The 22,477-nt window shown below is 38.2% G+C and overlaps 1 protein-coding gene across 1 annotated transcript in view; it reads left to right on the top strand.

Annotated features, from left to right (window-relative positions):
- The window catches only part of GALNT1 (polypeptide N-acetylgalactosaminyltransferase 1), a 57,672-nt gene that overhangs the window by 25,444 nt on the left and 9,751 nt on the right, over positions 1–22,477 (top strand). The window contains exons 4-8 of the mRNA XM_007974258.3: positions 3,746–3,953; positions 7,647–7,817; positions 9,805–9,922; positions 11,626–11,806; positions 12,747–12,886. Of these exons, the coding sequence (XP_007972449.1) occupies positions 3,746–3,953; positions 7,647–7,817; positions 9,805–9,922; positions 11,626–11,806; positions 12,747–12,886 (818 nt within the window). The remainder of the gene's footprint in view (positions 1–3,745; positions 3,954–7,646; positions 7,818–9,804; positions 9,923–11,625; positions 11,807–12,746; positions 12,887–22,477) is intronic.

Genomic DNA, 22,477 nt, shown 5'->3' with positions numbered 1-22,477 from the left:
TGTTTCTCCTTTATCTTCCTGCCTTGGAAGCCTCAAATATCCAGGTTACCATTTCTGATATCTGGGAGACACTAGATCTTTGTTTTTGTGCTTATAATTTGCAGTCTTGCTTTCCAGGTTGAGAATCATCTAATGTGTTTTTCTTTGGCTCCATTGTTTAAGTCGTAATTGTTAGACCCAGAAACCAGAGCAAGCTCTTTGCTTTTATGTAACTCTTTAAATCTGCTTTTTTTCCTATTCATGAGACACATCCAAGGCACCATCATTTCTCACCCGGATGTGGAAATAGGCTAACAAGTCAAACTAATGTCCCCATATACTCTTACCCCCCCCCCCCCATCTAGATGTTCATCATGGTGCCTCCAGAGTGAGCTTTTTTAAAGCATGCAGATCTGATCATTTTGCTTCCATGATTTAAACCCCTCCACTAAGGCCTGTATGACCTGGCCACACCTGGCATCTCCAGTCACATCTTGAACCATTCCCATACTTATTCCCACTGTCCAGTTTTCTTCTTTCAGTTTGTTAAAGAGTATCATCCTTCTTCCTATCTCAGGGCCTTCACTTGTACTGATTCTGTTCCCTCTCCCTGGAACATTGTTCTGTAGGGAACATTCGTCTCCACCATCTATCTCCCCAGCGTTGTCAACATTGAATCATCCATCCATCAGAGTTCAGCTCAGATGTGATATATTTAGAGAGGCCTTTCTTGACCTCTCCAGACCTGTCATGTCTCTCTGAAAACATCTCATAACACTCTACCCCTCTGCAGCTCTAACCAGGGTTTGAATTATTTATTTGTCTGTTTAATAGGTATCTTCCCCCAGTAGACTGTATACTTTGTCAGGTCTGTTGGCTCACCATTATCACCTCACTTCCCACAGTGCCTGTACATAACAACAGTCTAGAATTATATAATGAATGGGTGAAAGAATAATGTACGCTGGTACATCTAATCTTCACATTTACTTCTTTTCTGTGCAAACTTCCTAATTGGGTTGTATAGCATAGATAGTGTGCCCATGGCCTCTGAATACTTGATTTCAGGTTAACCTGCTGAGTAACTCTATTAAAGAAGTATGAAGTAGGTGCTGTAATTATTTCTGTTTTATTGATGAGGAAAATAAGGCTTAGCATGGTAGATGAGTATCCAAGCCCTGTATAAATCCAGAGCCTGACCTCTTAACTGCTGTGTACCTCACTTCTGATTGCTTCTGGTGCAACTTTACTGTTACAGGATCTGTAATAAAGTCAGAATTTGGACGAATCCCTAGTTTATGTCAGAAGTTATGTAATTTTCATCTCAGAAAGTTATCTTAAGACTTAGAATTTATGTAATGTTTCTAATCTGAGAAGACTATTATTTTTTCATTTTATACAAAAAGCAGAGGTTTATATTTAGTAGAGGTTAGGCATCAGATTTATTAGACTCTGATTTCCTTATTCTTCCCTACTACTCTTTAGAGTTTTGGCTAATATTTCTCAGACATTGCTGTGAACAGTGAAATTTTTCCCTGATGTTCACACTCTCTGACAATCTCATACCCTGACAAATGCATAGGGATCCATTTATAGGCCAATAGTTATAAAGATGTCCTAATAAGAAGATTCTCCCTTGTTTTTAGATGTAATAGTAGCTTCTAACTATAATGGCTTCATTTTTGTAAAATGAGACTTGGATAGTTCCTAATTCCCCACCCAGCCCTGAGTCCATAATTCTATATTGACTGAAAAGAAGACACCTATATCCTAATGTTATTGTGTGAAAGCCAAAAAGATGTCAAAGATGCCAAGAAAATTTGTGGAAGAGCAAATTTTATGAGTTACCAGACCACAGAATCATGCATCTTTTTTTTAAATTTTGTTCATAAACAAGATAGTATAGCTTTCAAAGACATGTGGGACTTGGGGACTAGATTGCTTTAGTTCTGAAGAAACATTTTAAACTAATATTTTTGGAAAAACTTGTTGGGAGACACATTGTTTATGACACACCCAGTCTTGATTGATCTAAGGTACTAGATTATATCTTATACTCTACTGCATGAAATTCTATCAAATTCTGGATACAAAGTATTTTAAATTTGCGCTTGATCAGGTGCTTCCACAGACCTGAATTGTTCTCTCTATAGAGTTCCCTTCTAGGATTCTCTTGTTGTAGATAAAAAGATGGGCTTTAAAGTCAGCCTGACCTGGGTTTGAATCTTGGATCCATCCCTTAACAAGCTGTATCACCTTAATCAAATTCATGTAATATGCCGAGCCTTAGATTTTCATTTCTAAAGTATGCATAATAACACTTAACCTCATAGGGTCATTGTGAGCATTAAATGAGATAAAATATATAATGAGACTAGCATTACATATGTTAACATTGTGCTAAACAGACACAAAATGTTAATAGGTACTACAAAATGTTGCTCTTCTCTGGGATTGGCACTACCCTTACCTTTTTACTCAGAATCAAGTTAGATCCTTTTGACCCTAAAACTTGGTTCATAAAATCACAGTGATATCTTTCAGATAACTTTTTAGCTTAAATATTAGAAAATATATTAGCAGAAATGGGAAAGATCAGTGTTTTGGTGTAGTGGGACACACAGGCCTTTCTCTTTTACAGCTTTTATATCCCTGATTGTTTCATTATTGAGTCATTTTGTCTTGTTGAGTCAAACAGGCAAGAATCATTTTACTCCCATTTGTCTTTTCCACCTCACTATGCAGGAAGCCTTTTGGATCTCTACTTTTAGTATTTAATTAATAGATGTAAGGATAATCTCTCTAGGGGTCGCAGTAGTTTCATCTCAAATATTTTCTTCCCTAGAGAGATTATCCTCATACTTAACTGTATGGTGACTAGTTGGAAAGACATTTGGCCTTATTACCACCAATAGCTTCTCTAGCGTAAATTCTGTAAACCTACCTGATCTGAAAAATATTTTCTCTTTGCTTTCAGGAAGTTGCACCTTTTCTGCTTTTTAAAGTCAGTTGTGAACTTTGGAGGAAAGGTTTGCCTTATCCTATATGCTTGCCTGTGTCCTGAGGAGCATAACCTCTTATCTGAACTCTCCAGGATAGCTATTGATTTCATATACCCACATACTCTCCCTTTCCCCTTTTGCCCCCTTTTTCTCTTCTCTTCTTCAATTGCCCTTTCCTTTTTAAACTTTTTTTCTTAACACCTAACTGTCGGTTTAAGGATCTCTATTTGGCCTTGCAGTTAACAGTCCAGCATTTCTTTTCCAAGCATTACCTCACTTTCTGCCTCCTGATTTAAAAAAAAAAAAAAAAAAAAATGTGTCGTCAGAGACCGTGGTAATCAACAAGACAATTTGTTTCTGCTTTCACAATTTTCTGAACTCTACATATTACATATTCTGTGTCTTCTCTCTGTTGAGGTCTGGATTTAATGCTTTCTTTGTATTGCTGATCCTTAAGCATGATTAGAAAAAGAACTGAGTCTGACAGAGTTACTTAGTGAAACATAGGAGCATTCCTATCCTTGGTTAAGTCTGAGCCCAAAGGCACTCTCCTAATTCTGCATGTAATAAAATAGAGGCAGCTTTAGTCCATTCTCTCGGGGAATATAAAGGCTTCCTTTTGCAAAATGGGTTTGTGAGTCAGGGAGCCTTGCTGAGAGTGTTCAGTAAGGGTATGTGGAATAAATATTCCAAATCAAAATTACTTTAATCTGAATAGTGCCAGGCCACACCTGTTTTCATGTTTTGTTTTGTTCATTTTCCAGACTTTTTGAAAAGGCCTTTAGAGAGTTATGTGAAAAAACTAAAAGTACCAGTTCATGTAATTCGAATGGAACAACGTTCTGGATTGATTAGAGCTAGATTAAAAGGAGCTGCTGTGTCTAAAGGCCAAGTGATCACCTTCCTGGATGCCCATTGTGAGTGTACAGTGGGATGGCTGGAGCCTCTCTTGGCCAGGATCAAACATGACAGGTAATTTTCTGGTGTCTGTAAGTTTGTTTTTAGTACATTTGTCCTAAACTATCTGGTTAATTGCCAAATTCTATGTTTTTAAATAAATATAAAAGTAATTTCCTCCCAAGTTTACTTTAAAATATCTGTGTAAAGGACTCTAAAGAAAATATCTAGAAGACCACATTCTGAAGCCTGGCATGAATGTTTGAAAACTGTCGTGCTAATAGGGAGTGATTAGGAAGCATGTCGTTGGAATGTATACTGTATGCTCTGTTCACCAAGCTGGAGCAGAACAGATAGATGGTGAACTCAGGGAAGACAGCATAAAACCCTTCACTTGTCCTTGCTCTCTAAAGCTAACACTGGAGCAGGCAGATCCTCTCAACTTGTAGTGCAGCAAGAAGTAGAAGAGAATGGAGAGAAGCACATTGTGTCCTGAAATGCTTAATTTTATATGGAAAGCACCATAATCTTGGATAACACAGGAAGAACAGTGGTGTAATGAACACCTATGGTTATAGTTTTTCATGTTACACATTTTTCAAATAACTCCTTATTTCTGGCTTAGTTCTTGTGCATCAGGAGAGAACTTGACTTCAGTCTGCTACATCTATGTTGGTTGAATTTCTGCTTGTCATTGTAATTTGAGGTAGAGACTATCCTTGTTAACCTTTAAGTTTAGATTTTAGTGGAGTGAACTTTTACTAATCAAGTGGAGCATGGTGGGAGCTAAAGCCACGGCATCTATTCTATTTGATAGCAAATGCTGGATCTACTTTTTTTTCCCATTCAAAGATGAATAAATAGGAAAACTCAGCATTGGGCCAATCAATGGGAAAGTAGAGCAGCTTTAGGAAAAAAAAACATTCCCTGAAGAATCAAAAGAATAGCATATCCCTGTAAATTCTTTTCTTTAAATAATAGATGACTGTTTTAGGGAATATTTGCTTGCCTGAAGATAATACATAACCCATAGAGATAAAGCAAGGTGAGGTGATGACAGAAGTATGGAAGGGAATCAGCTGACATAGCAACCACAGTGACTTCCCGTTTGGGCTGTATGGTGGACTTGATATTCTGAATAACTTTTCCAACTGAAAAAGCTGGATAAAAGGCCAAACAAATTTTAAATGCATCATTGAGTCGGCACAAAAGTAAGAAATTTGCAGATCTTGAAAAGAAGTGAGAGCAAATGTGCAGTCCAAACACTAAAGCCAGCTTTCACTGGTAGGGTTTCTGCTGAACTTTGGGGACACTAAGCTTCTGCCTTTGAGAGAGAAATAAGATGGAAGGATAGGAGACAAAACCTAGGAGCTGCCTCAGGTGAGAAGGTTAATAGCAAACACCTGTATAAAGCTGGGATCTTGAAATCTATATCTTAGTATAAGGCAAGAATGAAAAATAAATCCCACCACATCAGAGAAAACTTGCTGTCTCAACCTTGGTATGCAGTGGCAGAGGGGAAACAAATCTTCCCTAAGAATTTGTAAACAATATAGAAAAGGAATGAACAAAACTCTTTTTATGAGGCTGGTATAACTGTGATATGAAAACCAGAAAATACTACAAGGAAAATTACAGAGCAAACCTGTTCATGAATGCTAGTGCAAAAATCTCACAATACCAGCAAACTGAACCAGCAATACACACACACACACACACACGCAAAAAACATATCATGATATCATGCCTGCTTGGTTTAGCATGATATTACAAAACTAATTCATTTAATACATCCCATTAACGTATTTTTAAAACTGTGATTACAAACTTATTAAACACCTCTGATCACTCCTATAGATACTGAAAAAGGGTTCACTGAAATTTAACATGGATTTATTATTAGAAAATACTTAGCAAACTATTACACAGTGGAAGTTTAATCCAAGAAAGGACAGCTTTAAAAAAAAAAAAAAGCCTTTGCAAGCAGAAATCATGTTAATGGAGAAATGTTGAAAGCATTTTTTAAAAAGATGTGGAACAAGATGTTAATGCCCTCAATCACTTCAAGACTTCAGGTATTATTAGAAGTCTTTCATAGGTTTTGCTGTACTACAATAAATAAAGAACATTTATTTATTGGAAAAAGGAAAAGCATTGTTGTCAATTGTATATGTGTTTGTGAAGAAAACGAATCTGTACATAAAATAATAGAAACAATAAGAATTCAGCAATGTTGCCAAACATGAGATTACTATAGAAAAGTTCAGGCTGGTGCAGTGGCTCACGCCTGTAATCCCAGCTCTTTGGGAGACCAAGGTGGGCAGATCATTTGAACCCAGGAGTTTGAGACCAGCCTGGCCAACATGGCGAAACCCCATCTCTACTAAAAATACAAAACATTAGCCATTCATGGTGGCTCATGCCTATAATCCCAATTGCTTGGGAGGCTGAGGCGGGAGGATCACTTGAACTCAGGAAGTCAAGGCTGCAGTGAGCCAGGATTGCACCACTGCCCTCTAGCCTGGGCAACAGGAGTGAGACTCCATCTCCAAACAAAGAAAAGTTTATTTCACACCAACAAGGAATACTTAGAAAATATAATGTAAAAAGAAAAGATACCATTCGTAATAGCAATGGAAGTCATAGACTACACGTAGGAATATGTTTACCAAGACTGACTGAAATTCACAAAAAAATCTTGAGAGAGAGGTGATGTTCATGGATAGGAAAGTCAGTATCATAAGAGTATCAGTTCTACCCAAATTCATATATAAATTCAGTGCATTTCCAATTGAAATCTCCACAGAATTTTGTTTGAGAGACTGTACAGGCTGATTCTAGCATTAATATGGAACTGTAAAAAGAAAAAAAAATAGTTGGGATGCTTCTGAAGAAGAATCAGATCTAAGGGGGCTGACCCTACTAGGCATCAAGACTTATTTTAAAGCTGTGTTAATCACAGCAATGGTATATTGATGCAGGAATTCACAAAGAGACTAGTGAAACAGGGTAGGGTCTAGAAACCCGCTCATTTTTGTATGTAATCTTCATTTGTGACAGAACAGGCACTCATAGTTATGGCAGAAGAAGAAGGGACCATTACATAAATAGTGGTGGAACAACTGGTTATCCATAGAAGAAATAAATGAAGTTGGATACTTGCTGTATATCATAGTTAAAATCAGTCCCTTGAAGGATTAAAGACTTAAATATAAAAAATAAAAATATGCTTCTTTTTAAGACAATATAGGAGTATGAATGAAAAGGGGAGGGATTATCAACCAGTAAATAATTATGATGCTAGTTTGATGGGAGATTGAGCATGAAAGTTTTCACCATTGCCTGTAACATTATAGAATGTATTTTTATTTTAAAAACACTTAGGCCCAGGTGCAGTGGTTCATGCTTGTAATCCCAGTACTTTGAGAGGCTGAAGTAGGAGGACCCCTTGAGCCCAGGAGTTAAAGACCAGCCTGGGCAACATAGGGAGACCTTGTCTCTACCAAAAAAAAAAAAATTCTTTTAATTAGTTGAGTGTGGTGTTATGTACCTGAGGTCCCAGCTCCTCAGGAAGCTGAGGTGGGAAGATGATTTGAGGAGGTCGAGGCTGCAGTGGGCCCTGATTGCACTACTGCATTCCAGCCTGGGTGACAGAGTGATACCCTGTCACAAGGGGGAAAAAAAGTAAAAACACTATACAGTTGTTCTATAGTTGGCATTAAACAAGAATGTTTTGAAGGATTTTTAAACTTGCTTTTATGACATCAGGAGAACAGTGGTGTGTCCTATCATCGATGTGATCAGCGATGATACTTTTGAGTACATGGCAGGCTCTGATATGACCTATGGTGGGTTCAACTGGAAGCTCAATTTTCGCTGGTATCCTGTTCCCCAAAGAGAAATGGACAGAAGGAAAGGTGATCGGACTCTTCCTGTCAGGTAATTAATTTGTCAAACATTTTCCCTAAAGTGTCATTGGCAGAAGGTTGTGGAGCTCTGGGAATCATATCAAATGGATAAGTGTATTTTGAGAAACATGAAGCATTCGTATACCTTATGGTAGTTAAGAGCCATCTTTCACAATTATGAGTGTTATAAAGAAGGATTTCTCCTCTAATAAAATTAGAAATTTTTACTTATTCTGTAAATCTAGTGCACATGAGAAATGATGACATGCATGTTTTTTCATTCCTTTATGAACATTTTGCAAATGTGTAAGTCACATCTATTCTTTAATTCAGTTATTAAGGATAATAATACTTAGCTTAATTAATTGTGTCAGTATGTGAAACTATTACCTAAAACTGGGTCCTTGCATTATAATGTGCGATTTTAAATTCAGACTTGTACCATCTGGATGAGTTATTGACTGGTAAAGTTAGAAAAGCTTGTATCAAACATAAAAATAGCTAGAATTGACACAAAGCATTAAAAAATTCATTAATCCATTTATTTTCTGATTTTTTTCTCTACTTGGTCATATATAGATTTTATTTTTTTCAGAATGGAATAAAAATCCTCATGCTCTTTTTAGAACATGAAATTGAGACCTTTGAGCTCTTCTGAGCCATCCTAAAATTTATCCCAATTATATCAACCTGCTACTTCTGTATTAAGAGTTCCTTCAGAACCAGGCTTCAGCTGTCTTCTGTTTTTGGGCCTCCTGCATCTGCCTTCCCTTGAATTCAAGTCCAGTTCTGGCAACACTGAAGAGATTTTCCACTGACTACGTGCTATTTTCCTTAGCCTGAGTTCTTAGTAGTACAAGGGACTTTTCTTCTCTTTAGCTGTTAGTGCAATTCACTATCTAAATCAGGGGTTCCTAAACATTTCAAAGATGACAAACTTTTTTGAAAATCTGGTAAAAGCTATGGGTCTTCTCTAATGGAGAAAAATGCACATGTACATACAGAAGATTTAGCACACAAAAAACTCAGGTCAAGAAACCCCTGTATTAAATGATAATTCTGAATTTTGGGCTGTTTCTTTTTAAACCCTTTTCTCATTCTTTTTTTCTTCTAAAATCAAAATAAGTCCAAACCTTTTTTTGAAACAACTGTTTCCTCTGGAAAGGCACTGAGTACATTTTAGGGTTCATCTTAAAATACAGTTTTTGTGGTATCTTCGGTCCTTGTAACTTAATTATTTTTTCTCCTGGTTGGAGTTCACTTTTTCTCCATACTTGTTCTTCATAAAAATCAAATGGGCTGATATTCATTTATTTAAATCTTCCTTCATTTCTTAATCATTTTTCTGCTTAATTTCACGTCCCCACTCCTTTTGCCTACCTGAGCCCATTTTGATGAATTAGGCTCCTCTTTTGCAGAAAATATACCATACAGTCAGGAAGGAACATACTGATTTTATTCTATATTTTGTCTCCTGTCCTTAAAGATTTCTTGTGGGTATTGGGAAAAGACCTCGTTGTTTCCATCCTGTTTATCTTACGTGTTTAAAATATTTGCCACCCTTTAGAATGTGGCATGGTAACTCTAACCTGAATCTGCTTGGTTAATACAGTCAACTGCCTTGAAGTTACTAGGATCCATGGAGTGGGTGCACAGTCAGATGGAGAGGATTGTGAGGAATAGCTTTAATTTAAGGAGTTTGAGATCTAAACTCAGTTAGGACCTGAGGACCAAGCCAAGAAAGATAGAAAGTACTCTTAGAACTGTGACAGAGAGGGATGTCTGGGCAGAAGCATGACACAGCAAGTCTAGCAGTCAGCATGACCACGGTGCAGGTCATGTCTGAAGAGCAAATAACAGCATAAAACACAGAAAACCCCTAAGGCCTATGAAAGTTTATGAAGAGTGTGAGAATAAGTACTTACTCAGTAGTTATAAATAGTTATGAAACTGCTTTTAAAAACAAAAGCTGATTGTAAATTTTAAATTGCTAATGGTATAGCGTTATTGAATTTCAGAACACCTACCATGGCAGGAGGCCTTTTTTCGATAGACAGAGATTACTTTCAGGAAATTGGAACATATGATGCTGGAATGGATATTTGGGGAGGAGAAAACCTAGAAATTTCCTTTAGGGTAAGTTCCCTTCAAAAAAATTAATCTTTTATTTAACCTCAAATATAGATGTGCTTTGATTATTCGTGTATCTCTACATAAAAAATAAAAATTGAATTTAATACAAGTTTAATGTAACTTCAGAACCTTCAGTCCATAAAAAAGACTGATATTAAAGGTTCATTATAAACTATTGAAGCAAATAATTTAGTTACCTTTGAAGTCCAGCTATAAAACTTACACAAGATTCCCTAGTTGTTTTTAATTTTTATTATTTTCAAGGAAGTAATTTAAGCTCTAAAAACTAATATGTAGTTTGAATATGCTACTTTGGTACTTTACTCTCAAAAACATAAATTTCACATTTTGTAATATGCTTTTTATTTCAGTGTGAAAACTTTTTTATATAAAACCTAGTCACTTTACCAGCTTTATATTTTTCAATAAAAAGAAAAACGCAAAAGAATTCTAAAATGACTCTAAATTGATTTAACCCAGTCTACATATAAAGTTTTTGCATTTCATGTTCACTAGAATCAACATATCATTTAAATGGCATTGCATATTTTTGAAAATAACCAACTTTAGACACATAACTTATTATAGTGGAAGTCACACTGACGTGTACTGTAATCTGAACCAGTGAGCTCACTTTGTTCCCAGTGAATCGTTTTGCCTTCTTGTCAAAGAGAGGGTTGGACTCTAGATCATCTTGGAGATCCTATCCAGCTCTGACACTTTATGATCCTGGGAAAACTTGAAGGTAGGAACACTGAATATTTAACAAAATCAGAACTTTCCAAAATGTTATTTTAATTGTAAAGAGTTATGAGAGTTTTAACTTGTTTGGGGGAATATATTTTGAAAGGAACAGAAGGATTTCATTAAATTAAGGATATAAGCACATACTTGATCATCTTTCTTTTACCCCTTTTTTTGTTTTTACTGTTCTAACAAAGACAACAAAACATGCTTTTACTCTCTCACTGAAGAACTTACGATGGATCTGGTTTAGATTCCTAGGTTCGGTTTCATGTACAAGCCATGACACAGGTTTGGAGAGGGGTGAACAGATGAGAATCTGGCTGGCTACTCCATGGTCAGGTTTTGTTTGGTGTTTGTTTTTAACCATGAATCACATTAATACATTATATACTCTGTACACACAAAACATAAAATTTAAACATTTTGTAAAACAGTATGTCCTTGTTAACAAGTATGGGTTGCAATTCATCAATTTGAATTTATGATTCTCTTAGGAATAATGGTCTGCAGTTAGAAGAATACTGCTCTAGATCTCACGTCTTTTCTGTATTTAGCCTGTAACCTATGTTTTCTTTATTTTAGTCTTCAACTTTTGGTTTGATCAGAACCTAAATTAGAGAAATGTTTCTCTTGAGGAAGCACTGACTTTGTAACCTAACCTTACAGCCAGAGCCCACCATGTGCCCCTGATTTTGTGAAATTCCAACTGTGGAACCCAATAGATGTCAACACTTTTTTTTTAAACTATCAATGTCATGTATGGTCTTAGCTGTTACTTTCAGATTTGGTAGTATGGAGGTACTTTGGAAGCTTTTTACCAGTAACTACAATATGTTCCATTTAAGTTTAAACAAAAGCCAAACCCCTATTTAACTGAAAAGAAAAATGCTATGGGAAAACTAAGGTGAACATTTCCTGATTACTCAGCTATATCTTATGGTCATCTCTGCTGTTTTCAGATTTGGCAATGTGGAGGAACTTTGGAAATTGTTACATGCTCACATGTTGGACATGTGTTTCGGAAAGCTACACCTTATACGTTTCCAGGAGGCACAGGGCAGATTATCAATAAAAATAACAGACGACTTGCAGAAGTGTGGATGGATGAATTCAAGAATTTCTTCTATATAATTTCTCCAGGTTAGCATTGTTTTGCATTAGAAATACCAGACTGTACCTTTCTTGACCCTGATCCTGGAGGAGAAGTAAGAAGGGTGGAAGTGAAGCGTTGAGCAGAGGTGAACACCTACCTCATAAGGTTATTGTAAGGAATGAATGAAATCACACACAGTATAGAAAGTGCTTGGCAGAATGCCTAGAATAATATATAATTAACAGTAATAAATTATCCAGGTCAGTGTTGCTAGCCCAGATTTTACAGATGTTCTATTTTTTTTAAAAACCTAACTGCAACATTTAATTTATTCCTGTGAAGTTTCATCTTGTTAAATTTTCAGCCATTTTTCTAGCTTGCATGACTTTTTCCTGATTCTTGGAGTTTTCATTCAACATAACAAAACCACTGTTTTTGCAGTGGGTCATAAGCATTCTCTATAAGCAGGCCCTCGATGCTGTCATAGGAGGCTTTCATCAAGTATCACAAGGCCACCGAGAGCCCAAAACATGCCACAAGGGCCTTCTTTCCAGGAACTTTGCTACTCAGAGTTTTGTAGGAACAGTTGTTCCATCAGCTATAAGTCGGCCTGACATTGTTACTAGTCCATCCTTATTTTTTAGTTACTGCAAGACTGTCAAGTGGCAGAGCGCACAATTCAGTGAGTTGTGTGAGAGAAGCCTGACTGCAAACAATTGCTCTGTTTAATATTTGAGCAAAATAGACCTTGATTTTTTTGGTCTGTTTTCTCACATAAATGTAATTTTTCTCTGAAAAATGAAAACACATTTAATGTCTTTTCCTTGCTTTATACTTTTGGTGGATTCATGGTGTCTCACTTGGTATAGTTACATATCACCCAACTGATACCACTGTTCTCATTCATCTGGCTTATTAGATTCAACAATAAACATGTGTTACCTGAAACAACACTAATAATTCAGAGTCAATTATTTCTTTCAACAGGTGTTACAAAGGTAGATTATGGAGATATATCATCAAGAGTTGGTCTAAGACACAAACTACAATGCAAACCTTTTTCTTGGTACCTAGAGAATATATATCCTGATTCTCAAATTCCACGTCACTATTTCTCATTGGGAGAGGTAAGAAATACATATATATTCCATGTGGTTATTATGTTCTTACTTTTTTATACTAAAAAAAAATAGAAGTTAAACTTCCAATAAGGAAAGTCTAAACAATATTCTTTTTCCCATTCCTCCTCCCTAAAAGTTGATTTCCACTGAGTTGATGCATCTGGAGATAAGCTGTGTACTGTGGAGTCTGTTTTTCCCTAATCTGTGTATAGTGATGTGTTTCCTAAACAGACTGTACCATCTGCAATTGTGAATCTGTAAAATTTGTACATATATATTTTTAAAAAAAAGACTTCTGTGCAGGTCCTTGTGAACTTGTAATTATGAGATGGCTTTTAGAAAAAAACATGAAGCCAAGTAGGGAAAAAATCCAACCTTTTTGCGATAGAAATCAATAGAAGGACAAATTTCCTTTTATAAATCACAGCAGCAAATGATGATATGTGTAGACAGGGCCACAACCAGGCCTATCCCAGGATTAAAGCTCAGGAAAAGTGGCCTCCCACTCTGAAGAAGATTGTCACTTCTTCAGTCCTTTCATTCATTCAACAAATATTTGAGTAGCTAGTATATAACAAGTACTATTTTAAGTACTAGGAATACAGCAATAAGTAAAGCAGAGATCCTGTTCTTGTTGATCTTATAGTCCACAAGTGAGACAGATTATGAAAGGCACACAGTATGTCAGGTGGTAATAAGGGCAGAAGGGGTAGAGAATGACTGGCAAGTGAGCGTGGGTAGTAGTACTGTTTTATGTAAGGAAGTTGAAAGAATAAAGAAGTTAGAGTCCTGTCAAGGTGATTTTGAGCAGAGATCTGAAGAAAGTGAATGAGCAGGTCATACGAATTTTTAGGGGAAGAGTATTCTGGGCACAAGAAAGAACAAGTATAAAGGTTTCTGTTTTTTGTTTTTTATTTTTTTGAGATGGAGTCTCGCTCTGTCACCCAGGCTGGAGTGCAGTGGCGCTGTCTCGGCTCACTGCAAGCTCCGCCTCCCGGTTCATACCATTCTCCTGCCTCAGCCTCCTGAGCAGCTAGGACCACAGGTGCCCGCCACCATGCCTGGCTAATTTTTTGTATTTTTAGTAGAGACAGGGGTTTCACTGTGTTAGCAAGGATGGTCTCGATCTCCTGACCTCGTGATCCACCCGCCTCAGCTTCCCAAAGTGTTGGGATTACAGGCGTGAGCCACCGCACCCGGCCTAAAGGTTTCTAAGATGACGATGCACTAGTGCGTTCCAGAAACAGCAGGGAAACCAGTTGTCTGGAATAAAGTGAACAAAGTGGAGAGTAGTAGAAGGTAAGGTCAAAGACATAGTGAGGTTCAAATCATATAAAGCTTGTAGGCTATAGTGAGAAGTTTGCATTTTGCATTTTATTCTTAATCAAATGGAAGCCATTGAGAGATACCAGCAAACTTCCATTAGAAAAGGATCACATTGTCTGCTATGTGGAGAAAAACTATATGGAAACAGGAGTAGAGGTGGTGTGTTGTTGGAAGGAAGAGAGTAAAGGATTATGTAAGGTTTCTATCAAGCTTGAGACACTGTAGAGCTGCCATTACTGAGATGGGAAAGCCTACAGGAAGAGCAGATGCTCAAGGGAATCAACAGTGTAGTTTGGGACACATTAAATTTGAGATCCAAGTGAAGATATGAATTGGTCTTTATATTGAAGAATACTCAGTTTGGGGCCGAGCACGGTGGCTCACGCCTGTAATCCCAGCACTTTGGGAGGCCGAGGCGGGCGGATCACAAGGTCAGGAGATCGAGACCATCCTGGCCAACACGGTGAAACCCCATTTCTACTAAAAATACAAAAAATTAGCCGGGCGTGGTGGCGGACTACAGGGTCGCAGCTATTCGAGAGCCTGAGGCTGAGGCAGGAGAATGGTGTGAACCCGGGAGGCGGAGGTTGCAGTGAGCTGAGATCGCGCCACTGCACTCCAGCCTGGGCGACAGAACCAGACTTTGTCTCAAAAAAAAAAAAAAAAAAAAAAAAAAGAATACTCTGTTTGGGGGAGAGGTTGTGATAGAGATGTAAACTTAAAAGTTGTCAGCATATAGGATGGTTTTTAAAGCCATGAAACTGTATGAGGTCATCTGAGGAGGAGAAAATGTTAAATATGAGAGAGAAGACCGAGGACAATGCCAGAGGGAACGCCACAGTTTAGAAATCATGGAGATGAGAAGGAATCAGCAACAAAGATTGAGAAGGAGTAGGCATTGAAATAGGAGAACCTAGAGAGTGGTGTCTCCAAGACTAAGGGAAAGATGATGTTTCAGGAAAGAGGAAGTGATCAGCTGTATGGAATACTGCAAAGAAGTTGAGGAAGATGAGTACTTAGAATTGGTGATTGCATTTGGCTGGGGAAATGTTATCAGTAGCCTATCTCACAGTGTTGAGTTTCCCATGGATGTCGTTAAAAACCGTGTTTTTAAGAGAGAATGGAAGAAGCAACATAGATGAATGTTTACAAGTCTTGCAAGAAATTTTGTTGTAAAAGAAGAGAAATGGGTGGTAGCTGGAAGAGAATATGGGCTTAAAGGGGTTTTTATTCATTAAGATAAAACTGTGCTGATATGAGCAACCCAAAAGAGAAAAGTTAAAGATGCAAAAGAAAGAGCCAACTTAACACCCATTAGGATGGCCATTATCAAAAAAAAAAAAACAGACAGTGACACATGTTAGCAAGGATACTGAAAAATTGGAACCCTTGTGCATTGTTGGTGTGAATGTAAAATGGTACAACTGCTATTTAAAAACAGTATGGAGGTTTCTCAAAAAAATGCTCAAAAAAGAGAACTACGATATTATCCAGCAATTCCACCTCAGGGTATGTATCCAAAGGAAATGAACGCAGGGTCTGAAGAGTTATTTTTACTTATATGTTTATAACAGCACTATTCACAATAGCCAAGAAGTGGAAGCACCCCACGTGTCTGTTCATTCTGGTCCAGCTACCAATGCCTAGGCATTGTCCAAAATTGGGTCAGTTCAAAGGAAAAAACTCCTCATTCTTGGTTCTAAAGACAAGCTACAGAGTGACTGCTATAAATCTTGATAGAACATACAATGGAATATTATTCAGTCTTAAAAAAGGAAGGAAATTCTCATACATGCTACAACATGGATGAACCTTGAGGACATTACGTTAAGCATAATAAGACAGTCACCAAAAGAGAAATACTGTATGATTCAGGCAGCTAGAATAGTCAAACTCATAGAAACAGAAAGTAGAATGGAGGTTACCAGGGCTATGGGAAGGGGGTAAAGAAGAGTTACTTCATGGGTATAGAGTTTCACATTTGTAAGATGAAGAAGTTCTGGAGATTCGTTTCACAACAGCATGAGTATATTTAACAGTACTAAACTGTACACTTGAAAACAGTTTAGATGTTAAATTTTATGTTATGTGTTTATGTACCAGAATAGAAAGAAAGAAGGGGTCTGTTGTTATAGGAGTCATGTATTTGGATGGATAGGAGGTGAAATCTGTACACAAGTAGAGGGTGTTGGTTGGGGGTGGGAAGAAGAGAGGTCATCTCTTGTCATAGGAAGGAAGATAGGGGAATGGGAACAAGTGCAGGGCAGCTGTAGGTTTGGAGGTGGAAACTGGCAGTTTGTGGTGGAAGTGTGAGGACCTTCTCATCTGGTGGCTTGTTTCCTCAGATTATGGGCTGAGAGTGAGGAAGCTGTTGGTGAGGGGGAATTGGGGAAAGAGAAAAGGATGTAAACAGAAATATAAGATAAGGGAAAGCAAGTAGATCCCCGAAGGAAGCCAGATGGTGGCGAGTTGGTGAAGCCATCTGGCCTGGTGTTTTTTCCAGTGTCAGGGCAGGCACAGACTTCTGCATTTATCCTTAACAATTACTAAGGCTATTTCAGGATTGACTTGAGCTCCCTACCTCTGAACTTTGTTGTGATTTAAGGAATTTGTTTTCAAACAAGTGAGGACTACATTGAGTTTCTTGAGCCTTTCATTCTCACCGATGCCTCATTAATGGGAATGTGTTTTCCTTTGCTATAACCTCGTACTGGTCAAAGGCGGTCCAGGGTGAGTGGTGCGCCAGGGAAAGATTTCTAGCAGTCATTCTGCAGCTTGTCTTTAGAACCAAAAATGAGTTGTGGGTTTTTTTTGTTTTTTTTTTTTTTGTTTTTATTTTGAGCTGACCCAATTTTGGACAACGCCTAGGCATTGTTAGCTGGGCCACAGTTTGGGCGTGTGACAAAGAAACACTTGTCTGCTCCATGGTAGATGGCTGCCAAGGCAAGCTTGCGTCTTACCTGCCTCTTGCCAGCTGGCTTCTGGGCAAGTCACTGCATTTACCCTCTGTGGCCTGCTTGTTGTCGCCTTATTAACTTAGCAGCTGGTCTTAAGCCTTGTACGCCCTTAATCCCAGGCCACATCCTCCAGGTTAAAAGTGTCATTTCTAGATTGGAGGTCATTCTTGAGAGTACCCACCATAGTGCAGCCAGGGATCTTACGCTTCTGATCACAGCTTCACCCATGTGAGCCTTCCTTTGCTAGCAACAGTAATTTAGCCTTTTATAGATCTCTTGCCATGCTTCAAGGGTCCAGGGAAACCTGAAATCATAGGATTTTTGAGCAGAAAGGGAAGTCAGAAAATGTAAATATGACTATGGTAATAGATATAAGTTAGAGCCTCTGGCTTCAGCTAACTCTGACTTTTGTAGTTCCTGTAGAACCTGAATAAGTGTGTTTCATTGTGGTATCTGATAGCTGTTAACCCAGGAGCTGAGTATTCTAAACAACAACAAAAAGTAAACAATCTAGACCTTTACTGGTTTAGTCAGTTTTAGGGGCTGACCAATTGCTTTTCCAGGCAGATCTAATAATCCTAACATTTACTGAGCATGTACTTTATGTCAAGCACAAATCTGAATGCTTTATGAATATTAAAGCACAGTACTGTAGAATTGTGCTGTTATTCCCACTTCACAGATAAGTAAATTGAGACACAAATAAATAGTTTAAAAAACACGGCTAACCTCACAACCATCTGGTTTGAGAGCCTGTGCTGTTAACCCCTAATGTCGGTATTCTTTCTCATATCTAACCAATACTTCCCTTGCAGCAGAGAGTGGAAAAGTGAATCTAAATTCACTAATACTAGATTATAAAAATGCTTTAACAAAGCTCTTACATTGTCCACTCTAATGAGATAAGATACTGATTCTGGAGGAGACTAATAGTAGAAACAAAGAAGCTTAAGCTCTCACCCTTGCCTGGTTTCCCAAGAATGAGTGTATTCACAATTATTTTCAATTTCTCATGTCAAAAATAGTATTTTTAAAGTAACGGGTACAGCTAAGTTGCCACTTCTGAAATGGGGTTGAAGAGTTGCTGGGTCTGTGGATAAAGCAAAGAAAACCAACAGTTACTGTGTGCCTACTATGTGTCTGTCTGTATGTATTATCTCAATTAGAGCACTTAACAAACCCAAGAGAGAGAGATTTATCCCTGCTTTACCAATGAGAAAGGGTTCTTATAGCAGTGTTTTCAGTTCTGTGTTGTAAATAATATTGATGTCTGATGTCCCCAAGGTGCTCAATTAGAAAGGCGAGGTACTGGGGAGAAGAAGGTAGATTTTGAGGTCAAATATGTTTGGGTAATACTATTTTACATCTTACATCCATCTGTACCACCATTCCCCACTCATACCAAGAGTCATGGTATATTAAAAGGCTTTGAGAAGTCCTTCAACAAAGAAACCTATTTAAATTTTATTTATCTGGTATTTCCCAAACATATCTGATCATAAAACACCTTTTTTAGTGGGGCACCTTGCAAGATGCTGTTCTTCAGATTGTGGTTTTTGGAATCACAATCTTAGAGTAAATAATCTGCTCAAGGTCTCATGGCTAGTCAGGAATGAAGCCCCATCTGCATGTCCCCGAAACCTAAACTCTCACCCCTACAGACTCTTTGAAAGTGTGGATATTCACACACTGTAAGTCAGACATTGCTATGATTCAAGTAGAAAAGTTTGTTTCTAACAGCTCCTCACCCTTTATGATACTCTCAGTCTGTACATCGTTTCTAGATTGTTTTGGCTTGACCCAGTGGCGTGCCTGGCCACGCAAGGAAAGATGTGTTAATCAGCCATAAACAATTCCTATGAAGAGTACCATTAACCCACTGATCTTTCCCCTTGAAATAACTAGATCTCCTAGGATTTACACTGTTTCAGAAAGTACAAACCAAACTTGGGCACTTTCCACATGACTTTCATAGGGTGGCCAAGGGTGTGAGAACTGGGGTTTATTAGCATGTTGTGCAACTTTTCCCATCATTGACAAGTAGCTCCTCACAAATGGTGAATGATTTTCTCCTGTGTGTCAGGATCTAGACCTGCACATCGAATGTGTCAGCTACATTGAATTTAATTAAAATTAGGCCATGCCTGGTGGCTCACGCCTGTAATGCCAGCACTTTGGGAAGCCGAAGTGGGTGGATCACTTGAGATCAGGAATTCAAGACCAGCCTGGCCAACATGCTGAAACCCCATATCTACTAAAAATAAGAAAAATTAGCTGGGTGTGGTGGCACACATCTGTAGTCTCAGCTACTCGGGAGGCTGAGGCACAAGAATTGCTTGAACCCTGGGGGTGGAGGTTGCAGTGAGCAAAGATCGTGCCACTGCACTCCAGCCTGGGTGACAGAGCAAGAGACTGTTTCAAAATATAAAATAATATAAAATAAATGAAAATAAATTTAATTAAAATTAAATAGAATTTAAAGCCCGGTTCTTCAGTCACAATAGCCACATTTGAAGTGCTCAGTATCCACACATGCCTAGTGGCTACCATATTAGCACAAATATAGACATTTTCATCATCTCAGAAAGTTGTACTGGATGGTGCCAGAGACATTAACATCTGCTGTTTTAAAATAGCCACACGGCCAGGCGTCGGTGGCTCATGTCTGTAATCGCAGCACGTTGGGAGGCCGAGGTAGGTGGATCACGAGGTCAGCATTTTAAGACCAGCCTGGCCAAGATAGTGAAATCCTGCTTCTACTTTAAAAAAAAAAATTAGCCAGACGTGGTGGTAGGCGCCTGTAATCCCAGCTACTCGGGAGGCTGAGGCAGAGAATTGCTTGAACCCGGGAGGCAGGGGTTGCACTGAGCCAACGTCGCACCATTGCACTGCAGCCTGGGTGACAGAGTGAGACTCTGTCTCAAAAATAAAATAGATAAGATAAAAAATAAAATAGCCGACCCAGGAGGTTACCCATCTGTCTGTATCATGTACTGCTACCCTGTCATTTCACTCATTTCTCCTTCCCAGGTCCTAAGTTGAGGTGACCATATTTGCCTTGTCAAATCCAATGTTTTCAAATCTTATAACTAATGTATGCCCCCTCTAATTCTCTCTACTCTGAAATAATTTGGAATTATCATAATTCATAAGGATGTACCATATCAAATTCCCAAGCCACCCTGTCAGTAGATACCTTCCTACCTGGTTAAGGAGAATATCAGGACCATATTGATATTCAGGAGTATCTACTTCAACCAAGAAAAGCTCCCTTCTTTTCCCGTATCAAATCTGCCTTTTATTTAAGGGTTCCTGATAATTTAGAATCTCAGTTGCTGTTAGATGTTCTGATGACTACTGAATATGTTACCAAACAATGCTCAATTCTTGCTTTTCTCTTTCCAAGATAGTCAAGAGGTGACTTGAAAGGAGTGAACTAAAAGGAATTGGTAGTGTAATAAGACCACTAAGCAGTTAGCTGTAGACTTGTGTGTACACCAAGAGATGGGATAAAATCCTCTGAAGAGTGGAAGACTCCAGAAAAAATCTGGCCCATTCGTTCCTTAGATTGAACTTCAAAATACCCCTTATCAGAAGGTTGTCACTATTTTTAGAAGTCCAACAAATAAGACATTTGCGTAGAACATCCTTACAAGCCGGTCCTCAATTCTTGAATGTATTTTTTCTTCCTTCTGTATTTTCCAAATTCTGCTGTTTTAAAATTTTTTTCAAATGTCAGATTTTGAATAACCAACCCAAATACCTATTTTCATCCCAGATAAACTTGAAACAAGTATGTGTGGTCACCATTTCTGCCCTCCACGTCTCATTAGAAAGCTGGTAATTGGTTATATAGCCTTTTATGGAATTACAATTTTGAACATTTATTCAGCATCCCTAGAAAATGTTTGTTCCTCATTTTCCCCTTCTCCAAAGGCTCTTCAAACTTAACTCCCAGCAAACAAACCTATTAGGTGGTCCTCTCCCTCCTAGAATCCTAAAGGACAAAACTTACCCCATAGTCATCGTAATTTTCCATGTCCTTGAGAAAAACATCTTACACGCCTCATAGATGAGGTAGTCCACATGTATCACTACACAGAAAAGAAGAATATTCTCTGAAAACTCTCTATTCTCTAGCCAAGCGGTATATAAAAGGACCCACCTGGAGAGCAGATGTCCCTTCAGCTACAAAGAAGCTACATATTTGTTGAGCCAAACAGAATCCTCTGTCCTCTAATGTGAAATTCACTTAGGGACTCAAACATCATAGCTGTGCTCTTTCAGGAGTCTTATCTCCAGTTTCTCCCCTGTACATTGGAGGACTGCCTCCAGGCCCCACCACAAGCCTGAATCTGGGTCTCTGACCACACCACCCACCTCACCTGGGCCTCACTGACCACATGTTGATGCAGTTTAGTTGCTCTTCAGTCTTTTTTTTTTTCATTATTATTATTATTATTATTATTATTATTAATTTTACTTTAAGTTCTAGGGTACATGTGCACAACGTGCAGGTTTGTTACATATGTATACATGTACCATGTTGGTGTGCTGCACCCATTAACTCGTCATTTACATTAGGTATATCTCCTAATGCTATCCCTCCCCCTTCCCCTCTCCCCCCTCCCCGCACCCCGCGACAGGCCCCGGTGTGTGATGTTCCCCTTCCTGTGTCCAAATGTTCTCATTGTTCAGTTCCCACCTATGAGTGAGAACATGCGTTGTTTGGTTTTTTGTCCTTGCGATAGTTGTTCTTCACTCTAACAGCTAATGGGAAGCAGTGGTTTCCAGTCCTTGGAGAAACTCCACTTTGAACATCTAATGGTCAGTAGTAACCCCAAGGGATAGAGGCCCAGATCTTGCATGTTGGGAATTAGTTGTAGGAATCTTGTTAAGGGTGGTATAAGCTGTTATGTACAAATCTCTTACAACAGTGCCTAGCACAGAAGCACAATGAATTTACTGTAATTATTAGCAGGATCACTTATAGAAACAAACTAGCTAAGTTTATTTATTATAAGATACTTAAAACATGATAGGAAAGCCTATTAAATTTCAGGAGAGTTTCATTTTTAAAAAATTTTATTTATAATTATAAAACAGAGGCAGGGTCTCATCATGTTGGCCAGGCAGGTCTCAAACTCTTGCGCTCAAGTGATCCTCCTGCTTCGGCCTCCCAAAGTGCTGGGATTCTACATGCATGAGCCACCAAGCCCCACCATGAATTGCATTTTTTAATTTGTTTTGAATTTTGGTAAAAGGCAATTATTTAAACAAATGGCCATTCCATATGAGCAAGAGAAGCTGAAGA

This window comes from Chlorocebus sabaeus, chromosome 18 (assembly GCF_047675955.1).
Source record: "Chlorocebus sabaeus isolate Y175 chromosome 18, mChlSab1.0.hap1, whole genome shotgun sequence".
NCBI classification, from domain to species: domain Eukaryota; kingdom Metazoa; phylum Chordata; class Mammalia; order Primates; family Cercopithecidae; genus Chlorocebus; species Chlorocebus sabaeus.
The sequence above is the reverse complement of the archived record's forward strand: the minus strand, read 5'-3'. Positions and strand labels throughout refer to the sequence as shown.